The 25,119-nt window shown below is 34.3% G+C and overlaps 2 protein-coding genes across 2 annotated transcripts in view; one reads left to right on the top strand and one right to left on the bottom strand.

The window, feature by feature from the left end:
• Cul4 (cullin 4) overlaps positions 1–25,119 on the top strand; it is a 252,089-nt gene that overhangs the window by 73,109 nt on the left and 153,861 nt on the right. The gene's annotated exons all lie outside the window — the stretch shown is intronic.
• Positions 480–23,183, bottom strand: LOC148941520 (uncharacterized). Its single transcript, XM_089103969.1, has 5 exons — positions 21,660–23,183; positions 20,558–20,660; positions 9,619–9,816; positions 7,165–7,268; positions 480–1,558 (listed from the first exon to the last, which is right to left on the bottom strand). The coding sequence occupies exons 1-5, from the start codon at positions 23,181–23,183 to the stop codon at positions 1,274–1,276; spliced, it is 2,214 nt and encodes a 737-aa protein (XP_088960095.1). The 3' UTR covers positions 480–1,273.

Here is a 25,119-nt window from a genome sequence, read left to right on the forward strand (position 1 = left end):
GCAAAAAGTTTGAACTTCATTTTCTTTTTCTATTTTGCAAATTTATGATGCCTCCTTTTGTTTTTTGAACGCCAAGATTTGTATTGGAAAAAAATGTTTTGTATTTCATTGCTGTTACAAACTTAGAGTTGTTTAAAATACTACCGAATAATCATTAACTTTGTACTCATGATTTCTACTTTCTTGGATAATATCCCATAAATATCACTTTGTTCAGCTTTTTTCGTCTTTTTTTCTAACGAAGAAACCCTGGTCCTCTCCGGAATAAATCAAGCAGTTCGTGGGAACAAACTGTAAGTAAGGAGCGATCCCTGGCTTGTGGGATATAAACAAAGGCAAGAACTATATTTAAACTAGTAAAAATGTAGTAGTAATAATTATAAATGCAGTAGTAAATAAATTCTCACAGAACTGTCTCATTTAGCCGGGTTGTATACTGGCTAATTCGTTGACCTATAGTAGACATTAATAGCAAAAGTTCTAGTTTTATTGTCAGTAAAATTAAATATAACATAAGTAATTATAATAATGGTGACATAAAAATAACGTTGCGTAATATCTTAAATTTGAGCACTAAATTAGGAGCAGTAAAAAAGGGAAAAAAAACAAAAATATAATAGTCATCCGTGGTCATCCTTTTGATTTTCTATAGTCAGCACTTTTTAAACTTTCGTTTGATGACAATTCAAAATTTTCATATTTGGTAGCCAGAGAATAATTGGCATTATACATGTATATTTCGCTAATTTTACAACTCGCCTGTTCAAGACCGGGTTTGTTTTTATGCAAGACCGGGTTTGTTTTTTTTATAAAAAAAAAACAATAAAAAGCAGATAATCTAATTACATATGCTCTATTTTTATACTTTAGTGAACTGTTTAAAAGCCAAGTCGATGACCTCCGTCTTTATTTTATTTTATTTTTTTATGTCAAAACATTTAATTGACTCCCAATTTGCCTTGTTCAAATTAAATCTAAAACTGAGGTTTTATGTCCCGAATTGACAAAAATTTTAGAATGAAAAGTAAATAATTGTTTAAAATTCATGGAAGCATAGTAACTCAAATAAGCAGTAAAATATGAAATTCTGATTAGTTTTTGGGATCATTGGTTTAATCTAACCAGCAAAGTACCTTCTTTGCCAAGTTTCAAGATATTTTATTTCGCAATTATTGGGTTGTTTTATTTGGCAATTGACCCACTTGTAAAAAAAAAATTTCTTCTATGTAATTACTGGTTTGTTTTCTAAAATATCTCCCAATTTCACATTTTATTATGACCAGGAAAATACAACAGGACTTGGGTAGGTTCCTAAACTGGAAACGGCTATCGCTAGTAAGTCCACATTTGAGTTAATCGGTTCATTGAGTATTTCTTCAAAGGAAAATGTGTCATTTGATACTTTTCGTCGCTCTTCATCAACGACTGGTCCGCTATTTTGCATCAGATCATGTTCCGCATTTTTGTCGATAAGTCTCTTAAGTATTCCGTATGTTGGCTGTCGCAGTGGCTCAGTTGGTGGCAAAGCTGAGGTACACTTATGACTTTTGTAACTAACCTGGAATTTTTGAAGAAGAAAAAAATGCAGTAAAAATTAAAAAAAAATATATAGTTAAAACAATTGTGTAAAAAAGCTGAGGTGTGAAAAGGTTGATCGATTACACAGATTTCTGAAAAAAAAAATGAATGTTATTTTTTATGCAACAGAAAATGCATGGGTCTCGCGAACGTCAGTCCCGAAATCCGAAACCCAAAACCCCTCAATCCCTAAGCCTGTCAACAATGAGAAAGTAGATTTTTAGTGCCAAATTTTCTGGACGCACCTCATTTAAGTGCATGGAAAAGTCCCCTCTGAAAGTGAAGTTTTTGCGATATTTGAATAATTTATAACGTTAGTTTTCCCTTGATGGGTTTTTCTTTTTTTCAAATTTGTTCTCTCCTCCGGAATATAGCCTTGCGAACCCGCCTGATACCCTATTTAATATTTAATAAATATAATTTATTCTCTTTAATATTTAATAAATTTAATAAATAAAATTATTAATTTAATAAATATAATAAATATAACTATTTAATAAATATATTAAATAAATATAATAAATATTTAATAAATATAGTTTTTCTATTTAATAAATAGAAAATAATAGAATAAATAGATAATAAATAAATAGAATAATAAATAGGTCTATTTAATAAATATAACTGAAGTACGATGGTTCAATTTTTTATGATTTCTCATGATTTAAACAAAGTAAAAACAAGTTTTTGAAGAAACAATGTGATTCAAAATTAAGAATAAAGAAATATTTTCAATTGCTTGCTTTTTCCTTTTTATCAAAAATGAAGCATTGTTTGTACTTTGTGAAGATAGAAATAGCCTTAGCCTAATGATAGTTCAATAATTTAGTAAATATTTTCATATAACTACCAATACAAAATCTGATACTAGAAAATAATCAAATTGTTCCATTAAAAACAATACTAGAAATTTCAGTTGGCTATCAAATATTGTTCCAACTTTCTAGGACCATATTTTCTATATGATTGATTGCTCTTCAGTTTGATAATAAAGGTTTTTTTTTTACTTCAAGTAACTAGCTTTACAGACTGGTAAACCCTTATGTGTCTGAACTAAACATTAAACCATGTATAGACACGATACGACGAATTCCTTGTATTTAGATGAGAAATGCTCCCAACGTCATTGTTTATCAAAGGTTTACTATCTGCAAAATGAAGTTATCTAAAATTTAAAGCCATTTTTATAGCAAGACGATAGTAAACATGCAAAACAATAAAAGTTGAATTACTATGTGTGATGTGTGTCAGACTGGATCTTTCTGAAAATTATTATCTTTTTTATATTCACTGTCTGATAAGAATGGTTATTTCAACGTCTTCTTATAAACAAGTCAAGGTTAAAAAGAATTCTTAGAATTTAAGAACAATTATGGAATAACAAAAGGGGTAAACTATGTTGAGAGGAAGTTCAAATAACTATTATTTTTGCCTTAATTTGATGAGATCCACGAACTCCTTTTGATGTATACCGTTATAAATGGAACATTTATCCCTTCTCCCCAAACCGAGTTACTGAAACAGGTGAAGTTCATAACCCAAGTTTGAAGCCGTGTCTGTTCTAAATCACCTGATTAGATGGAAAATATTTCCGAAAATTATGCTGTCTTTCAATCGTATACAGAGAAAAATATTTGCTTTTGTGGAATGGGGCTTTTGGAGATGGTCCGTATAATCAAAAGCATTAAATATTTTGTTTTGGGGGGGGGGATCACGAACATCAGCAAAATATAAAAAATATAACAAAAAAAATATATTAAAAAAAAATAAAAAAAATATAACAAAATAAAAAAAATAATTGAAAACGACAAAATTTGAAGCTAATTCTTTTATATTCCTTCAGTGAGCTATTTACAGTTCTTGTAATCGGGTCCAAAAATAACAGTCTTGTAATCGGATGCTTATAATCGGGCGTCAAGTCCTTGAATACATACGAATGACTATACATTTAGCCATTATTTATTGGTATTTTAGAACGGTAGCAGGAAATACGAATTTGAGCCATTGTTGTGGCTGTTATGACCATTGTGGCCTTTTTTTAAATTTTGGCCAAACGTTCAATGATCATCACTAGAGATAAAGAAAAGCAAATAAAATAAGAAAGAATCGATATAACGTTCCTTTATAGATTCAAAATTTATGAAGTGGGGAAAAAAAAAATTAGTAATGCTGCTTTTTATATGCGTAAACAGGTCTGACTCTTAAGGATGTGTATCAGTGGGGTTTTCTTGGCGAAGAAGTCTGAAACCCCAGAAGAACATATTCAGGCACAACCTTTAAAGGTGGGTGAGAATTCCCAAGCTCATCCCTCCTATGTGTGCAAGCATGGCAGTGAATTGTATGCTATTTGGCTATATGAATATCAAGTTGCTTTTGATATATTGCTTTGAATCTGGATAAATCAGAGGATGGGACATTCGCTGATTTTTCAGGTATCATCACCGTCCTTGGTGCCCGAAACATACCTTTTCCTCCAATATCAGCGTACCAACGATCCAATAAGCGATCAGTGATCCCATATCAGTTGGTCAGTGATCCATCTTAGATAGATGAGGGCGTATTCAAATTCAAAGTAGGAATTATGCATACACTTTTGCCATTTTTCTAAACTTTCAGTAATAATCTTGCGTCAAATGTTGGATGACCTTCAGTTTAAAGTAAAACTCTACCAAAGATTTGACCAAAAATATAGCTCCACCATTTTTTTGTTTTTATTTCTAATAGGTCTACTATTATTATTCCCATTTTTACTTTCATTAATTGCGGTAACTCTTGTTGCAAGTTCGTTAGTAATTATTTCGATATATCGATACTCGAGTCGTCCTTTTTATGACATTAAGTATAAAAAAAAAACTTTCCGAAAAGAAGTTTTTCAAAGAAAAGTAAAGGACATATTAAACTTAAGATCAGAAGAAATAAAAACCTACATTAACTCAAAATCAGCAGAAGTTACTATTAAAGAATAAAAGAAACCCAAAACGAGCAGAAATTAAATAACAATCATAACAAAAAAACATACAACTTTTACTCTACCAAAACTTTTACCAAACATGCAGCTCTATCGTTTTTTTTTTTTATTTTATTGTTGGTAGATGTACTATTATTATTCCCATTTTTACTAGGTATTAATTGCGGTAACTCCTGTCACATGTTAATAAGTAATTAACCCTTTATACCTTGACTCGAGTCGTCCTTTTTATGACATCAAAACCTCGAGTTAAAGGCCCAAAAACTGAATTCAAATCTTAATCCTTAAACTTCGAATATATAACAATAATCATTAAACTGAATTAACTTTGAGTTATTGGTATTCTTATCACTAGAAATTCGACTTCTTCTCTATATAAGGGTTTTTCAGACGTAAAGCTTTGAGTTTTTAAGCTTTATTCTATCTAAAACTCGGACAGAACAGAGGATAAAGCCGCATCTGGACTCGAAATTCTGGGGAGTGTGGCTTAAACATATCTGTCCCAATGTCTTTGCCCCCAAGAAGCGTTCACTCTTTATGTATACATACACAAGAAGCTACCGAAAGTCTGGGCTGTTTTAGCCTCAGGTGACTATATGCTACAATGAATCGTTCGTAATAGCAATAGTTAAAAACTACTAAAATTAGGTTTCTCAAGTTTCTTAAATGTGATTGGAACACAGTCGTGTTTTCAAGGGTCGAGCTTCTGAACTTCAACTCTATTATTGCTATGTTTTATAGTTATATCTCTACTTTATTTACTGTTGTGTTACTATGAAGAATACATATTTGATACAAATTTGTAAATATATATTCAATTCAAAATGGTAATGACCTGGGAGTGTATGTGACTATAGAGATAAATGAAGCGTAAAACAAACAAAAAAGAAAACTTCAAGAACTCAGCACGCTGCCATTCTTGGCGAACATATAGGCTGCTTGTTTTTGATTCTGGAAGTAGTCCAGGCAATGTGTTGTTTAAATTTTTCATGTTTTTTTTTATCCACTTGACTATTGTTTCAAAATGACGTCTGAAGGGCCAGTCTGGTCTTGAGGATGATTACAATTTGGAGGTTGTATTGGGGAAAACTAAAATGCCAAAAACAGTAGGTTAATTATGCTGGATGTTGAGTTGCGCTGTCGAGAATAATGCTAGTCTTTTTCCAGTGGCTGCTTCAGCTCTAAAACTGTTCAGCTGTAATATAAATCAGGCCATGGGTTAGATAGCTCTCTATGCGGAAATCTTGTTCATATGGATCCAGAATTTTCTGATGACCTTTCGTTTTTGCTGTAGCTGTTTATCTACCGACACAGGCTCTAGAAGTTCTGCAAAAGGCAGTAGCATAAGTAGGTTGGTTACTTGGACTTGTTCTGCCTCCAAGTGTAGTAATCATCAGCAGAGTCTTGTTATAGGGATCCGTATTTTTTCTTCTTTTCTATGTTTGATTGATTCTGTTAAACGGCAGATCTAATGAAAAAGAAGTATATAGCCAAATTTTGAAAGTCTCTTTTGCTGCTGGAAAGCTTTGTACCATCTGTGGAGAGCCACATATCCAGGTATATCTGAATGCGTGTCTATAATTGATCTGTTGGCTCGTTTCTGCTTTATGTGGATTTTTCTGTATATTCTGGTGTTCCTATCAAGTTCAACTAATACGCACATGATAAATGTTTATCAGGCGAAGCTACTCTGCTGAGCTGATAACCTTCTATTGTGAAACTTCATTAATAACAAAAGGATGCTAACCCTCGCTTCACGAAGGCAATTCTAAATGGCTTTGAACTGAACATCTTTAGATGTTACTAAGTTACGCGAGGCCGATTAGTCGTTTACTTCAGAAGTGTAGCCCAAAAATGGTGTCACTCGAGGTGCAAACGTTATGCTAGGGCGTAGATCAGTACACAAAGTTTCTTGGCGTAGCTGAGAATTGACGAGACCCCTTTAAAGCATCTAATCTGCCCCCTCCCCCCGGAGGAATACATCTGCCCTGCTCTCTACACTTTTCACCTTTCAGTAGAAGTTGTAATTTTACTGGGTATAGTAGCTACTATTCGAATATTAGTTAATCCTGTTTCAGGACCGAAGGATTTATTTTTGCAGAACAGTTGTCTAGTTAACTATGCATATTGTGTGATTAATTTTTAGAATATAGGTATCTTTCTTTCTTTTTCTTTTTTATGTAAGCTTGGTAGTATTGTTGCTTGAAATGTTGAAAGAGATTCCACAAATGTAAAAAGCCACGCGGGGGTGAAAAATGTGTATTGCTTTTGATTTATGACGGAAATAGAGTCACGTCATATTATCAAGTCGTAGCCTAGTAACGAATGGAATCGCGACCTAGTGTTGGGTCAACCTTATGAACTATTCTATATGTATTAAACAGAAGTGTCCTTGCTTGATGAAAGTGAAATGGCATTCTGTAGGAGCTTTTTAATTTATAAATCTCTACTAATGACTATAAGCGTCTCAAATTTGATTTGTTCTGTCAAAGGACTTGCGATTACTTGTGGAATTTTTAACGTGTAAAACCAGCCCATTTAAAGTTATAATCATGCAATATTTTACTTATCGTTTTTTTGTAGTTAGTATGGATTATTGGATTGAATTTCGTTCTTACCTTATAACGGAATGTCTTCCCACATGTGGTACAAGCATAGGGCATTACCCCTGTATGAATTCGTCTATGGACTAAATATGACACCCTCTGACGAAAGCTTTTGCCTATTGAAAAGAAGTATTTATCATGTCTCGTTTTGAAATCTATCTAAGTATTTGAAATAATGCCTAAAGAAAAACATTTTCGTAATCATCTATATATTGTGAGATTTAGTTTATTTTTTTACTGTCCTAATTAAGAAGTTCATCGTTGTTTCTAATATCTATATATTTTCATTTTATGTACAAATGAGACTTGTCTTGACGAATCATTCTTTTTATTTCTAGCTATCTTTTAGAGGAGTAAATTCCTAAGGTACCTTTCTGCAATTTGCTGTACTTTTTGTTTTGTCTGAAAATATAAACGTATAACGTCAGATAGGATATAGAATGACTTCTCAAATAAAAGTACCCAAGAGCAGTCTGAATCTATCCTAAAAATCTTAACGACGTACTAGGTACTTACACAGTAATTTGTTTGAGAATCTAATAATTTATATTATATTTATATAACCAAATAATATGCTGTTAGAAAAGTGTATGAGGAACACCATTTTTTTACAAAATAATTGATGTAGAGAGAAATTTGTCACGCCTTCCCTGGCTCAGAAATTCTGCGTGACTGATTTTTGTTTTCTGATGTTTATTCATGTCAAATGTAATTCTAATATTTGCTGCGTTTCTCTTTGACTAAGGTAAATTTAACCATTGTTAGTATTGATAATAAATTTAGTTATATGTTCCTGCTGCAAAGATGGTTATTTAATGTGTATTGAAATACATTACTGACTCATAAAAAGATCTTAAATGTTTGCTATTGAATCTATTTTCTCTTTGATAAAAAAAAAACAACAACAATATTTCAGCCTCACAATTGTGTCACTGATATAGAAGGTAATACCTCAACTTACATCTTAGCAGATAAAATATGAACAACGGCATATGGCATAAGTTTGAATATTTATAATACTTCAATTATTACTTCCTATTTTCCATGTTGCCTGGTCATTATAGATGTTGACAAATCATACAAGATATACATTATGTGGCAGGGATGAATGTATTCAGTTTTCCTGTTGCCCGAGACAGGTCCTCTCTGGCTGGGTTGAAATATTCATCCATGCCTTTAGGTCTGGATGACAAAATTAAAATTTAATCAATTTTTTATTCCTGCAGATAAAAAAATAATTGCACATGTTGTGCAAGAACAGACTGTCAATGGACTATTGATAAGAATTAAAATTAAATCTGCTTGGATTTTAAGTTAGAATAGATGATTATTAAAGATTGTTAACAAGAGATAAATTAAAATTAAAGATTTTTAATTTAATCGTTGTCAAAATGAATATGAAAATAATTCTTGCTCAAAATTTTGTCATAAGGTTATCTCACCCTCGTGTTTATGATCATCTTGAATATAATATCTAAAACGGAGCGAAATAAATTAAACACCTCTATGCCAAGAAATATCCTGCAAGTTTGAGACGGAAAGTTTCAAAATTCTTGCAACGCTCTGTCTTTCTTCCTCTGCATTAGTTTTTCAATTTTTTTCTGAAAGAGAACACATTCAAAGCTATTAAAATAACAGTATTTTGGAAAATATGTATTTTCTTAATACGCAGTATTTTGGTAAAACTTATTCTACAAAAACATGTTTGGAGATTTGATCCACGTGGAGATTTCAATAGGTTCCCGGTAAGATATATGCACTTTTTTGCATATTCAATAAAAGAACTGAGGGAGACTTGAGGTACTTACACAGGCCTGAATGAATATGAAGCTTGACTGTATTTGTGAGCCAATGCCATATTGGGGTATGTAGTAAAGACTGTAGTTCAACTGCTTAGAACAAGCAAACCATAATATATTTATTAAATCTAAATTTAAGTGCTACCCATTCATCTATGCACTTTTACATCTCTTCAGTCAAAACTTATTTAAAAAAGAGCTTTTCCATCCTCTTGTTGAACACACACAGAAAAGTAGCACTTAAGAGAACGAGTGAATACTGTCTTATACTTCTTTGTTAAAAAGTGTGTTTCAATTCCATTGGTCTGTTCTGGTGAAGTCGATGGGCACATTTTTTTTACAGTCATAAATATTGTTTCTAAAGGTATTTCAGAAAAGGGGTGATTAATAACCCTGCCCTTTTTACGTGTTGTTGTTATGTCAAATTTTGAGTCAGAGAAAGGAACGCGAAACCTGATTTGTTCTTTTGTATGAAATTTTAAGCCTTTGAAAAGAACGAGAATTTTTAGTCACAATATTTTTTTACAGGTAAACTCTTTTTCTCTGTGATATTATATATAGTTTCTCTACTTTTTTTTTCTATATAGCTGTTAACCTAGTAAATATGTTTCGCATCGGCTCGCGAAGGGTCTGGATAGGAGAAGACTATTCAGTGAAAAATACATACCACAAGTCTCGCATGCGAAAGGCTTTTCTCCAGTATGTATCCTCTCGTGATTGTGCAACGTTGATATTTCCCTAAATGCTCTACCACAATGTTTGCAGACGTGTGGTTTCTCATTCGAATGGTACAGTAAATGCTTATGATACGATTGTTGAAACGTGAATGATCTATCACATTGAGTGCACTTAAATGGCGCTTCTCCTAGAGCAAAAAGAGCTACTGTTAACGAGAATAACGATCAAAGGGTATATGAAACTTATAAGAGACGAAACTGGGGCCATTGTCAAAAAGGAAAATTGCCATCGTCATCTAGCGTTTGGCGACTTTGTTCGCCCAAATAGGGCGAAGAAAGCAGAATTCTTTCCCCAGTAGTTCCATCAGCTCAAAGTGCACTCGCCTGCTTTAACTGCCAAGATTTCTCCTAGCAAAACTTAGGCATACTTTGAGCAGACTATGTTTTGGCTGAAAATAATTATCGAAAGCAAAAAAAAGCAACAAAAATGCTGATTAGTCGGTTATATCAATTATATCTTGGTTATATCAATTATATAGTTTCCCGCTCTCTTTAAATAATAGCAGGAATAAGTTATTTTAAAGGGGGTAGTTTTCTCTCCATAATTTCCCCAGGATTTCATAGCGTCCCTCCATTGGTCCTAATGTAAGTGTTAAGAGTCTTTGTTACGGGCAAGGTATTTAACAGGTGAGACAGGAGCCACCCTATTTGTGTTTTATTTATCTAAGCTTATGCACCGACATGTGAAAATATAGAAGATATATCCAACAAACAGTTCAGTTAGTAGTTTCATACACACTGAAGGCGTAGAGGCAGAACTAGAGACACGGTGGTATAACCAACTACTTAATCAGAGGCAGACTCGGAGGCCAAAAGTTGTAAATGCCCAGGATATATTATACACTCATAGACTCATAGACTCATTTATTTATAAACAACTATCGTAGCCGTGGCCGAAGCCCCGACTAAATGGCGCTGTTTAGTACATTACATAAAACTGGTCACTGGCGGTTTAAATAACTGACAAAAAAAGGCACGAAAGATTTTGTAATAAATTTGAAAAATTAAATGGGGTTTTAGTATTTACTATGTTTCAAATTTCCATCAGTTTTCAGCATCAATGTTAGGTAAATTTAATTTATTCCTAAATATACCAATAACTCTAAAAAATGTATCAAGTTGCCTCTGGTAAGAATTTGCGATTGCTGTTATTTTAATGTTTGTGGATTTAATTAATTCTATTTTAAACCTAAAACATTGTTAAAAAGATTACAAATTATGGTAAAATTCAATTTTAGCCTGCTTCAATCTGCTGTGATGCATATCTGAAGTACATTTTAAAGTTTAAATAATTCGCAACGTCCTTTTAACTTTGTAAAATAGTCTGTAAAGAATAATAATAATAAAGAAAAAAAAACTAATAATAATAATATATATATATATATATATATATATATATATATATATATATATATATATATATATATATATATATATATATATATATATATATATATATATATATATATATATATATATATATATATATATATATATATATATATATATATATATATATATATATATATATATATATATATTACGATGATTAAGGCTTTTTTGCATGCCTCCGAGTATTTGAAATAAAATATGAACCGTATCTTTAAAAAAAAAAAAAGTTTAATTGACCACACATTTTTACGATTCTCACAAGGTTTTGGAAAGCGGTAAAATCAAGTACCCAAATTCTTTTTCAGTTTAATTATTTTTATCCTCCTGAGACCTGACCATAGAAATACTTTTCTGACTATGTTCATTTCTTTTTAGTTGACTTAGAAAAAATCATTTTGACCATTGATCAACTAAAAAAAAAAGTTGACCCCCCCTCCCACCATTTGATGGTTGTTCACAGGTGTGGAAATTGGGTCCCTATCGAGCTCAGAGTATAGTAAAAATCTGTTTCGTCTAATAAAAGAGATATGTCAAAACGTTGAAAATAAAACATTACTCTTCATGAAATTTCTTGAAGCAGTTGTTGTCTCGTGTCAAGCAGAGAATGATTTTACACTGCAAGCACATCCGTCTTGACCTTTTGCAGCATCCAGGCCTTCTGCATCGGGCTGCATTCACCAAGTCACAAAATTCTGGTAGATGCAGTGCAGCTCTGGCATATGGTGGAGGGATTGGCCTCTTTTTCTCACTCAAAACACGGTGTTGAGTTTCACCCAATGGCTCTTCGTTGCTATTTTCTTGACCTCGTGACTCCGAGCTTCCAGAATTGAGCAAAAACTCGGCCACGTTGAAACGAAGATCAATGAGCTGTTTGAGGTCACCAGAATTTTCTGGGCTTTGGCCTTTCAGCTCATGAAATGCATTGGCTAGTGCCACGAAATGATCCAAAATGATCCACAAAATGATGAAACAGACGCACAGTCCATTTTTTAGTACGCGTCGCAAATCGGTAATAGCTGACTATGCGGTCCACAAGGTTGACCCCATCCATGTAGGTGTTGTAGTCGGAGACTACTTGTGAACATTTGACCTGCACGTAAGACCCCTGGCGCTTGTCATAACGTTTGACCTCTGTCTCCTCTTCTATTCCTTTGCAGTTTGAAGACAGGAGAACCACTTCGTTATCATACTACTTGGTCACGGCTACTTTTTTATCTGAGCGCACAGACATGGCAGAGGTTCCTCTGCCCTTTCTTTTCATTTTTGTTTCGGTAAAAAGCGTTGGGCCGTTGGCACCTAAACGGTTCTTCATGATAGTTCCGGTCGCATTTATTTTTCTTTCAGCCAGCATGTCGAGGAGCTTAACAGACGAAAAGAATCGGTCAAAATAGAGGTATGCGCCTTCTGGTAGGGTCTCAGACAAGCGCAGTACGATCCCAGCTGACAAGCCATGTTCTACCAGCTGTTCTTCCAGGGTGGTGGCTCCCTGGTAGATTTGGAAGTCAAGTATCAGCCCTGAGGAGCTGGCAAGGACAAAATTCTTTAATCCAACCGGATTGGGCTTGTTAGGTACATATTGCTTGAGAGTCGACATACCCTGGAAGGGTATCATCTGTTGGTCAATTGAACAGTTCCTGTCACGTGGCAACTGGAGACAGATATTCCTGAAGTTGTCAAGGATCGGCTGCACCTTCCAAAGCCTATTTTTGGTTTTTTTTTTTTGTCTGAGATTTCCGAATCAACAACGAACTTCAGGTTTGATCGGATTGTGAAGAATCTGTCTCGAGTCATCTTTTGTGATATGGCTTCCACCCTAAACTTCCCAGACCAGTACATGCGGATCCGAGGAAATCTGAGGTTCCCCATCAGGATGACAATGCCAACAAAAATTTTCAGCTCGTCTGGAGTTACATTCAAGCTTTTGTGGTGGGCCAACTGATAGTTGTAGTTCATGCAAACAGCTATACGTTTGAAGAAGCTCTCCGGGTAATATTGCAAAAAGAATTGTTCTGTACTCCAATCGTCGTGGTCCTGGAAATGATCAGGATGACAATGCCAACAAAAATTTTGCCAACAAAATGCCAACAAAAATGAGCGGGGCCCACGTCCGGGCCATGATGATTATCGAACCGCCGAGACTTCCTCCAGGACAAGGTTGCTGCTACTTCGTCAGCCTTCAAGCGTTTGGCACGGGTTGCTAAGGGTACGTCATCATCAGATTCTTCATTTTCAACATCTGGAAGAACAGCATAACTGCTTGATGACGGAATGGCTGCAACAGCTGGTTCACCATCACAGTCTGAAGACGACAAGGAGTGGTTTTTTATCCATTCCTCATCATCATTTAAATAAGAGAGGTCCAGGTCACTCTCATCGAGCATTCCAAGGGCGTCATCAAGGGAAACTACAAAAAAGGAACAGGTTCAGTGAGCTTGAAACTAATAGCTAGATAGATAGATAGATAGATAGAGATTGGCAAAAGAACTATCAAAAACCCTAGTGGAACAAATTTAAATTTATTAGTAAAAAAAAAAATACAATAACAAAATAATACAATAACAACAAATAGTTACCAATGTAACGAAAACACGACAGGTAACAGTCAGAAAATACAAAATACAAAAGTCATAAATATAGGTCATAACTATAAAATATTTTTAAGGTCATAAAATAAAAAGATAAAAAGGGTAACAAATAAAATAACCAAATATTCAACAATGAAAAAATAATATATACAAAATAGTTTAATTTTTAGCAGACTTACGGGTTGTTATTTTGGTTGATTTTATTTGCAAAAAAGATAATTAAAGTTTTTTATAAAGTAAGGAAGAAAAGGGTAGGGGAGACAGAATGGGGGTGGGTAGGGACACTTTACGGGGGTGGCAATTTCTTATGGGTGAGTGGCGGCTAGGTTGTTGCCAATTTAGTAAATCAAACAATCATTGGCTTCTGCTATCCCCATTAGAATCAAGATTTGAGCTACAAAAAATCAACCCTAGCTTTTTAATCGATTGGAACCGCCTGTCCACAGACGTGGACATGGAGGTTTTTCAAGTTCCAAATGATGGCGCTTATCAAACTAACTGCTTTTAAAACTATCTAAGTACTGTCTACAATCAAGAGAGTACACCTGATTTTTCTCAGAACTCGTTTTCACCACTTTCTTTTTTTTTCTTTTTTCTTACCTTTGCTTTTTTTCATCTCCTTATTTTAGCCTTTTCTAGTTTGTAAAAACACCAGTAAAAGTCGCAGAAACTTTCTGAAAAAAATCGTAGATGGCTTTCCAGGTCCAAAAAGCACGTTGAAACAACGGAATCTTTGCTACATGGCGAGGCCTTTGCACAAAAAATATTTTATGGGGGTGTCCACAGACGTGGACACCAGGTCCCAGGAGGTTATAGTTTGTAAATTGTAGGAGGGGCTGCTAACTCGGAATGTTTGATGCACAAGATGAGTGAAATTTAAACATAGAGGATATTTTACTTTCCTTTTAGTATTTAAAATAAAATCTGGACTGTGTCTTAAAAAAAAAAAAAATTAACAATCATTCATATCGTTCTCACACGGTTTTGGAAAACAGTAAAATCAGATATATAATTTTTTTTTCAGTTTCGCGTTTTCTATACTCCGTAAAATTGTAGAAGCGGCTTTTCGCCCCTCCTACGCTCTTGTTGTACTTGGAGAATAAAACTTTCAAGACTGAGTCAAGGAGAACGGGATACTTTTAGAGTTGGATTTCCAGCGACTTAACATGGCAGTTGAATGAGCGTCTGGCGATTCCATTTTAAACAGTAGATACTTTCAAAGAAAATTTGATCGTTGATATAATTAATTTGAAATTTTATAAGATTAAAGGTGTATCTGAGAGTAGTAATTAATTTACAGGATTTGCTTTCGAGAACTATTTGAAGTCAAACATCCAGTTTGCACATAGTAGAAGCGGGTTAGCCGGAAAAAATCTAGGCACGCTAATTAGCCTGGTGGAATTTAAGCTGGTAGGTCTAATGGTGACGAAATTCTGCTTTCTTTTAGACCCCGGCGCCGCGCTGATGAGGGAAGACCGGCGGTGGTGGGGCCAAAAACAGCGCGCCGAGCCGCCGGCGCGATCAATGTTGACCGCAAAAATTAATGTTTTCATCAGTCTTTCTCAAATCACAGCTTAAATTTACAACAGATTCGAGCCTATTCATGAGTTCAAAACTTTAAAAGTCACTGGCTTGAAACTTGTCTTCTTTGTTATTCATCAAGAGACGTAGAAATCTGGTAGAAACGAAATGGCTGTGGTGTTTCAGAACCCTTGCATGGTAGTTGAATTATCTATTAGCTCCGTATTCTTAACATAAACAATTATCAAAATTAGTAGTTTTTCGCATCAAGCATTACTGCATACAAAACTCCGAATGCTTTATCACAAAATTTGTCAGTTATCTGGGTAAAAACTTTGAATATAAGTTTGAACTTAGAAGCTTAATTTTTTCATTATGCCCTTTGCCAATATCTGCTTTGTCACCTTACAGTTGAAATGGGCGACTTTGAAATTGAAATTGAAAATTCCTTGTACTAAAAACGGGTTTTAATAATATTAAAAAAAAAAATACATCGAGTATAACTCACGAAAATCTTGTTAATTTTAAATTATCATAGGGGTTGGACAAAGATGTTGTACCGAGTATTTTTGCTTGGCTTCTTCCTTCTTTAATTTACATGTGTTGATTCATATTTCAAAACATTACTCAAGTTTCGAAATCTACCGTACATAAAACATAAAACAATGTTTAATATACTCAGGAAACACACATTTGGAAGCAGAAACATATGTAAAACGCAAAAACATTTCAACCTTTCCTATCAATTTTTTCCAAAATCATTTATAATCATTTTGAATAGGATAACTTAAAATTTCACCTTAAAAAATAATCAAGCATCAGTTCCAATGACGAAATGTGGATGAAAGAAAATAGAAGTTAATTTCCAATCAATGTGTCAGTCTCAACCAATTAGCTTGGTCGAACTTGAATGAATTTATATAATGGACGATATCAGAAAATTGAACAGCTTTTCGAAGAGCATGCATAGCAATTCAACGTAATCTTGTATGATTCGAATATGTTTCTCAATTATAATTATACTAAAATGAAAACATTATGACATTCGATACTTTTAACTGAGACTGTGAAGACTTGGAGATTTTCCCTATGGGAATTCTCATTGAGTTTCCTTTTTTTTAAGATTATGGCAACACATGAAGGGAAGGCTGGTATGCTAATAGAAGTTGAAATATTCGTATGTGTAAAAAAGGTATATTTAGAAAAACGTGGAGGGACAAAAAATCTGGGAGTTAACCGGTTGAAAAAAATTCCGTCTGTAAAACTTGGATGTGAATTCTAACTGTAGGCTTATATTACGTTTATCATGAATAAAAATCAACTTATCTTTGTGTGGATTGAGGCTGCTTTCGATAAAAAAATTCAAGATATTATTTTTTGAATATAATAAGTTCCCCCCCCCCCTCTGGAAACCACCTTGATATGATAACGTATCTGCTTTAAATTAAAAAAAAAAACTTTTTGGCATACTTGCTTTCAATAAAAAAAAAAATCAAAGTAGGCTACTATCACTTAAATATAATAACTCCCTATGCCTCCCCCTCTAGATACCATCTTGATAGGATACCGTTTCTGCTTTAAATTAAAAAAGAAAATTTTTTGGCATCCCTGCTTTCAATAAAAAAAAATTCAAGATATTATCATTTAAATACAATACTTCCCTAACCCCCCCCCCCTGGACATCATGCACCTTGATAGGGTACCTTCTCTGCTTTAAATTAAAAAAAAAATTTACTCTTTGGCATCCCTGCTTTTAAAAATAAACAAATTTGACATTATATCATTTAAATATAATATCTCCCTATCGCCCCCCCCTCTGGATACCCCCTTGATAGAATACCGTCTCCACTTTGATTTTTTAAAAATAATTTTTTGGCCTCCCTGCTTTCAATAAAAAAATATCAAGGTACTATCACTTAAATATAATAACTCCCTATGCCCCCCGCCCTATGGATACCATCATCTTGATAGGATACCGTCTCTGCTTTAAATAAAAAAAGATAATTAACTTATTGGCATCCCTACTTTCCAAAAAAAATTCGAGGTATTTTTATTTATGATAGCTCCCGACCCCCCCCCCCCCCTCTCGATACCACCTTGATAGGATGCCGTCTCTGCTTTAAATTAAAAAAAAAAAACTTTTGAATCCCTGCTTTCATTAAAAAAAATTTCAAGATATTATCATTTAAATGTAATACCTCCCTACCCTCCATCCCCTCTGGATATCACCTTGCTAGGATACCGTCTCAGCTTTACATTAAAAAAAATAATTTATTTAATAATTAACTAGGTCACTATATGGTTCAAACAAACACGCGAAATAACGTTAAACCGCTTAGTGTTCCTTGAAAAAAAAAATTGAGGGTATGAGTAAAGGGGTACGACGACAACAACAAAAAAGGCAAAATTATTCAGATATTCAAATAATTTTCCAATATTCAAACTATTGGAAAACTGAGGCATAGATTCGCCGTGGCATTCAATAAGATCCAAAGAATCTAATTAAAAGGGAGCACACCCAAAAGCCAAATTAGGCCAGTAGCCTATGAGAAATCGCAAAATACCCAAGACAATGAACAAGTCCGAATGGGGGACCCTGGGTCTATCAAAATATTTCAATGGTTTTGAAGGGGATTTTATAGTATTTTTTTTTTCCATCTCCGCTTTAAATGAAAAAAATAAATACCTTTTTGGCATCCCTGCTTTCAATATAAAAATGAGGTATTATCTTTTAAAAATGATAGCCCCCTATAGGCAATAATTTACAATTTTTTATGAATCATATTTTTGGGGTAACTTCCGTTTCAATCTTTAATTCCCCAACCTTGTACATAGCTTAGTCTATAGCTAAATTTTGTCTCAATTGAAGGTTGTTTGTTTGTTGTTGTTTTTTTTTGGGGGGGGGGTAAAATATTTTCAGGCAGAAGATTGTATTTTCTTTGATCTATCAGGCATTCAACAATTGAGTATTGAACATTAAGAAATTCTTATCTAAAAACAGCAAAAGAAAACAAAAATCTGCAAACTTACAATTCAGTTGTAGAAACGATCTTTCTGCTATCAATTTCAAAATCAGACTGTAGTGAATGTTACGTTCTCTAATTCTATTCAACTTGAAAATGAAATTCTTGACTACGAATGATGTAAGGAATTGCAAGTGGGAAACTGGATTCGAAATGATTTAAACTCATAATGTCTCATTTCATAAAGACAATACTTTTTTTGTCAACATATGAAGAACTTTGTATATTGCAATATTTGCAATGCAATTGTATATTGCATCTGTCTGGTTTTTATGCAAAGTAATATTTGGCAGGGAAAGTCACTGGTGATAAATCGCTAGGGGTGGCACCGTGATTTTCGGGGATTCGGGGAACCAAATTTTTTTTCGGGGTGACGCATAAATTTTCGGGGATAGTGCAAGCCCTGCTTGATTTTTAATCAGGAAAATCGAAATACTAAACCACACAAGAAGGATAAGCTCCGACATTGCGGTTGACGCAATAAAGAATTACCGCAAAATTAATTTAAAGTCGACCGAACGCCGCCTTTGCCGGCGGCGTTGCGACACTTCGGTGGCGTTCGGCCGGGCCTCTTGTCGGCGGCGTTCGGTCGATCCGCCGGTGGGGCGCCGGGGTCTACTTACTTTACCCTCCCCTGCATTTTAAAGTACCTTAAAAGACAAGTATGTAGTAATTTAAGGTAAAGTACCTTAAAAGTACCTTAGTAATTAGTAATTACTAGTACCTTAGTAATAAAGTATTAGTAATAAAGTACCTTAGTAGTTTAGGGTTGACAGTACCTTAAAAGAAAGTACCTTAAGGTACTGTAGGGTAAAGTACCTTGAAATATAAGTATGCAGTAATTTAGGGTTGACAAAAAGGAATAAAATTACCAAATTCTAGGTGGCGCCAGTGACTTTCTATTCTAGCATTAGCACCACTTCCTTCATTTATAAGTTGGTCATACTGTATGGACTGAGTTACAGCCCAAACTAGGGCCAGGGAGGGCGTTTTGAAGATCCTATCATCCTTAACATCAATTTTTGTTTTCTAGTTCAACATAGAGTCTACTTCTTTTAGGCTAAAGGGTTTTGCATAATGTGTTCAGGGTTTGAGTCGGGACCAATTAAATTTCTTTTAGTCAAAAGTCTATTTTCATTGAATGTTTTAGGGGTTTGCTATTGAGAAGTGTGTAATACACTTTCCCGGACCCTTGGCTGTGGTAACTCAAAAAAAGCTAAATTAAACTGTAACAATTTTACAGGCGAGTAGAACCACAAAAAAATGTGTTTTGGTATTTTGAGAGATTCGGGAGTGATCCAAGCTACCGCAAAATAACTAAAACATCAAGCATTATTTCTTGACTATTTTAACGATATGTTGGATTAAGGAAAAAGAAAATTTTCTGAATTTTTTTTTTTTTTTTTTTAGGACAATTGTTTGTGGAAGGTTTTTTTAGTAGTCGAAGCTACTGCAAAAACAACCTTGAGATTATGTCTGTTTCCTGATTATTGCAGTAAGAAAAGAAAATGTATCGCAATTTGGAAAGAAAGTGTGGTGGTTGTTTTTAGTATTACTAAGGACTTTCTTTTCAGGGGTCTCTGTTCGCGAAAATGCCGGAGGGGGGGGGGATATTTTTCAGAATCTATGGAGTGCAAATTTGTCATTTTCAGTTTTTCGATGAAAATCCAAAAAGAACATTTTTCAAAATCTAGGGGGGGGGGCAAAAAAAATCAGGGGGTAGACAACCCCCTGACCCACTCCCCTCTTTGATACCACTGGTTGTTTTTGTAAGTTTTTTTTTTAGGTATGCAAACTGCCTCAAAAATAATTCTAGCAGCAAGTAACCAATTTCCGAACTATTTCAATGTGTTTAAGAAGTTTTATTGGGAAATTAAACACGGAAAACACATTTTGTACTTTTCCAGTTGTTTTTATTGAAGAAACAAAGATTGACAGTGGTTCTAGGATTTCCTTAAGAGAACAAAAAACAATGATTAGAAATTACTCACTTATTCAACGTCATTTCTTCTTGTTCTTTATTAAATGGGTTTAGTTGTAAAAGGCTTGAGTTAAAAAAAATACCAACGATATCTAGATTTGTGTAAGTGGCCCAGATTTATGCGCCCTATATAAAATATAATGCTATTGGAACTACGCCAAGGTCATGGAAAATCGTATTGAAAAATGCTATAGAAAATGGACCACAAAAAGCTGGTTCTTTACTAGTTATTTATAATGAAGGGAGAAGGATTAAGAATTTTGTCTTACTTCACTTTTTACTTCAATGGGAAGTCTATGGACAGTAAACTTAACTATTAAGTTTAATTTCTTAACCTTTTACTATAGCATGACCAGTTATTGCTTACCTGTGTGAAGTCTTTTATGTTTCTTCAAGAAGTATTTAGTTGTAAATTTTTTGTGGCAACTGTCACATTCCCAAGGCTTAATTTGACCATGAGATTTCACGTCCTGGAAAAAAAACACTTGGTTTGAATTTTATTTTTAGTCATTGATTGACTTTGCTTTTTGAAAAGACTGGTCTTTGTACCAAACAGCTCATTCAATGAATAGCTATCAATGAACACACACCAATGTAAACTTCTTCCCTCTTTCCCTCTATCTTCTCTCTCTCTCTCTCTCTCTCTCTCTCTCTCTCTTCTCTCTCACTCTTTCCTTATCTTTCCCTGACCCTCTCTTCCCCCCTCAGTTTTTATTCTTTATAATAAGTCTTTCGTAATCTTAAGGTGCCCTAAGAGAAAATGTGAGACCCTGCATCCCTTGTTATTGCAAACCCTTGTTATCCCTTGCTATCCCTTGGGTACAAAGGTATGTAGAACATAATTCGTAATCCGCAACACCTTTAGTATGAGGTCAATCAGTACAAGGTTCTGGGCAGCTGAGGGCGTAAAGGAAGGAAGCTCTGTAGATCTGCTATTTTATTTTGCAAACAAAATACACAGTTATGCATGAAATTTAATAGGGAGCAGGCACTACGTAAGCCCTTCCCAGCTGGCAAAGCTACTGATTTGAATTTGTTCAGTATACAGTTAATTTATATTCGTATGCTTTCTCCTTATCCAATAGAACAAGAAGGCATTCTTCAGCCAATGAGACTTAAAAAGGCCCCTGAAATAACAAGTGCTCATAAAAGTCTACTAGTGCTGAACAGGTTGTGGTTGTAAATTTTGCTGGGTTTAAATCGTCCGTCAATGGGGGGGGGGGGGAGGGGGGAGTAATTGCCCCCTTCTCCCTATTAGATTTTGAAAAATACCTTTAAGTGGTAATGTCATTGCAAAATATCCAAATGCGGTATTTCATTGCAAATTTTTTTAGTGTGTTCATTGAAAGAAATTGAAATAACAATAAGTCGGCCCCCTACTTTAAGTTTTGAAAAATTAATTTTGCTCCGCCCCTGACTGATGGTAGATTTTTCAATTATACACTATTATTATAACTGTTTATACTGACCTGAGAAGACAATATGTCACTTGAGTTGTGTTCTTTAACCTGATGAATGACCTTCAAATGAACTATCAGACTGCCTCGTGTTTTATATGCATTTCCACATCGGACACAAATGTGTTTTTTTTCTGGATGCTCTCTCTCAAAATGCCCAAGCAGCTCTTCGTTGGTATTACAATGCCATTTGCAAATCTTGCATTTGGCACCTTTTGTGTGACACAGAGCTTTATGAATTAACAGTACTTCTGAATTTTCAAATGTCAACCTGCGCTCATTACATTTCTCTTCTGTTGCAGATTTTTTGTCCCTTTTGTGATCCGTGTAAGTATTTTCGGGTGTTTCCACTGTAGAAAATCGAACACAGTTTTTATTTTCTTTTTCTAGAAAGTTTGGATCATTGCCTAGTAAGTTAGGATGTTTTTCTATTGACGATGTAGTTTGAAGATTTCTTGACCCTTTGGAAATCTTCACCTCCGAAATATCTAGGTTTATATGCCTGTCAGTTAACGATAAATGATAAGTATTTGTTGAACTTTCTCGATTTGATTTCTCGTTGTGTTCAGTCATCAATATTGTAGGATTTGATTGATTGTCGAAGAGATTTGACCCTTGGGATGCACTGGCTGTTGTTTGTACTGTGTAAGGCAGAGGATTTAATGCAGTAAATTGATCTGATATCGAGTTTTGTTTACTATTCAACCTTTTAGGCATTGATTTGAGTTGTTTTCCGAAGTCTTGTGATGCGTTAGCTATCTTATTTAGTCCTTCTGGCTGAGGTCTTACTATGGTGAATTGGCTAGTTACAAATTTTTGGCTTGGATAGGAGTGACTATTGGCCAAGCAGTCACTCGTTCGTTTATCGAATAAATGACCTGAACTTGTTTGATTATTGAAGCTAATGGGCAAAATTTTGTCGCCATAATGTGGAAACTGGCTGACTGTAGATATGTCAGTCTGTTGCGGTGACATGAAATCATTAGTGCTTGTAGGTAAACTGTATGTTTGAGACTCTTCAATTTCTTCAGTTTCTGTATTTAATAAAAGTGAGTTTTTTGAACTATATTCAAAAAGTCTATTTTTGTCAACTATATTTTCAATATGAAGCTGAGCTTTTAATTTTAGAAAATCTTCGTCGTCGTTTATAGGTAGTAGATATTGACACTTTTTTAAATAATCTGCTTGTACTGAATGAGCAAGATCATTTCTTATCTCGTCCTGATCAATTTCGTTCTTTCTAGCTTTGAAATTTTCTGTAATTTGACAGTGTCTCTCAAAATCTTTCACAAGCTCGTTACTCTCACTTCTAGAATTAGATTTAATTGACTCAACTTTTTGTTTTGAGAAATATCCTGGAATTATATCTAATGTATGACTGGATATATGGGTAGCTAAGGCTTGCAATCCTAAACACACATCACCACAGGTTGGACACTTGATTTTCTTTATAAGCACATGAGTAATACTCCTTTTTAATGCAAGTGAGTCATTATATTGTCCAATTGAGCATAGAGGACATATTAAGTGGTTCATCCTTGTGATGATTCTAGAATACTGAGTGACTGAGAAACATTTCGAGAAGTATTTTTAGCCTGGTATGTTTTGGAATGATTTCTGGCGTGTTTCGATTGTTCTGTGTCCGGAGAAACTAATACTAGTACGAAAAGTGCGAAAATTGTCATAGATACTCACAGCTGAATTTTTGGGGAAGGGTTTTGAGGATAAATTTGAGGTGGGTGTGGATTGGATAAGTGAAAGATGTATTTTTTCAGCCAAAGTATACAAGTTTTTTATATCTTAGTGTGTTTGCCTCCATGAGAGACTCCTTTGACAGAACTTAGGTTGCACTGGGTAGCTTCACCTTTTGTACCTATTTGCAGTGGAAAATCTTTTTATGCATTATTTTATGACTTTTGCAAAATGTACTTTCCAAGTTTTAGGGGGAGTGGGATTTTGTTTTTTGAATGAAAACACCAATAAAAAAGGATTTTCAATGGAAGCGCCAACTAGAAGCTCTGGTACTTTTTTTTTTTTAGCGACATTTGACTTAATTTATTAGAAGGCAAACAGTTTTTCTGAGTTTAGAGGCAAAAGGTGACGTGTAACTGTCAGTGCTTCATTATTCTCATAGATTTTAAAAAGATAATAACCTGCGATTTTGTAAACATACAAATATCGTCAAGATGTATCTAAGAAATATCACTAGGTATAGTTACTTGTCCTTGTGTCAGGAAACAACCTCTTCAGCTCTCCTGACGCAATGACTTGACAGAAGGTTGAGTGCCAAACCGCTCGATCGATTGCAAGAGATGTAGAAGTCTCCAACCAATGTGCGTCCCATCTGCAACCGTGAGAATAAGCAATAGTGAGAAAAAGTAACTGTTTAACGAACACGCTACTTGGTGAATTTAAAGACATTACGCAATACATCATAAACAAAAAACACACATTACAGAATCATAAATATTATTTACTGGTACTTGACCTTTACTAAAATTGTCAGCAATGACTGCTGCAGACGACAGTAGTATAGCGTAAACAGGTGGGCGAAGGTGAAAGTCGTATACACTTGGTTTTTTTCAGCCATATTCATTACTAATGCTGCAGTGCATATCCTCCCTCCACTTCCTCCAACCCCTACGCCCAGCACAGGATACTCAATCTCATAATGAACCAAGCTCTATTCTAATAGCCCTGGATATCGCCCTATTTATTTGCTCGTAATTTTGAATGAATCTTGACTCTGTATATGTGTTTTATTGAAATATTATTTATGATTTTTTATTAACTTGATTTGTTTGTGGGTACGTCGATTTATACTGATTAAATAAAATTAAAAATTTGTTTTAACTGAAAGTAAGGAGCGACATTAAAACTTAAAACGAAAAGAAAATATTTGAACAGAACAACAACCCCCCCAGCCCCCCCCCCTCCGGGTACGGCTTTGCTAGACAATACTGTATCTTTTAGAAGGCAAATCGGCCACATAGCTTTTATCCGTATATTACTTGTTATTTTTCTTTTTTTTTAACTTTAGAACAGACTTCCGTTTTTTAAGGTTTATATTTTGTTCATTGCTTCTACTCTTGAATAAAAAACATTTTGCAGAAAAGGAGTATTCCCTTATTTACTAAATAACTCTAAAAATGATCCACTCTTAGCGTCAAAATAGGTTGTTATTCGAGGAAGAAGAAGCCTTTGCTGCAGACCCATGTATTTACTCTCCTACCATGCTCTTTTTCCAATATGTGATGGGTTTTCAGGTCAATGCCAGTTTAGTCAGGGCATCATGTTTTAGACAGATATGGCCAAACCAGACTACTCGGTATTTTCAATCAGAATTCCAGTGGCATATTTCTGGGGACAACGCAATCTGCTTACTTTAATAGATACCAGCCAACGCAGAAAAAATTTTTGCGATGATTTTAACTGACTTTTGAGTTAAGAAGCAGAAAGAGTAGGAAAACAA

Source organism: Artemia sp. Qi Xiang Cuo, chromosome 18 (assembly GCF_049724085.1).
Source record: "Artemia sp. Qi Xiang Cuo chromosome 18, ASM4972408v1, whole genome shotgun sequence".
Taxonomy (NCBI): Eukaryota; Metazoa; Arthropoda; class Branchiopoda; order Anostraca; family Artemiidae; genus Artemia; species Artemia sp. Qi Xiang Cuo.

What these genes read in the sequence shown, in the direction of transcription:
- LOC148941520 (XM_089103969.1), bottom strand. Translation starts at nt 23,183, where the DNA reads ATGAACCACTTAATATGTCCTCTATGCTCAATTGGACAATATAATGAC. An exon ending in GTGACATATTGTCTTCTCAG is followed by an intron (nt 20,661 to 21,659) that starts GTCAGTATAAAC and finishes TTTTTTTTCCAG; the next exon opens with GACGTGAAATCTCATGGTCA. An exon ending in GGAAGACATTCCGTTATAAG is followed by an intron (nt 1,559 to 7,164) that starts GTAAGAACGAAA and finishes CAAAAATTCCAG; the next exon opens with GTTAGTTACAAAAGTCATAA.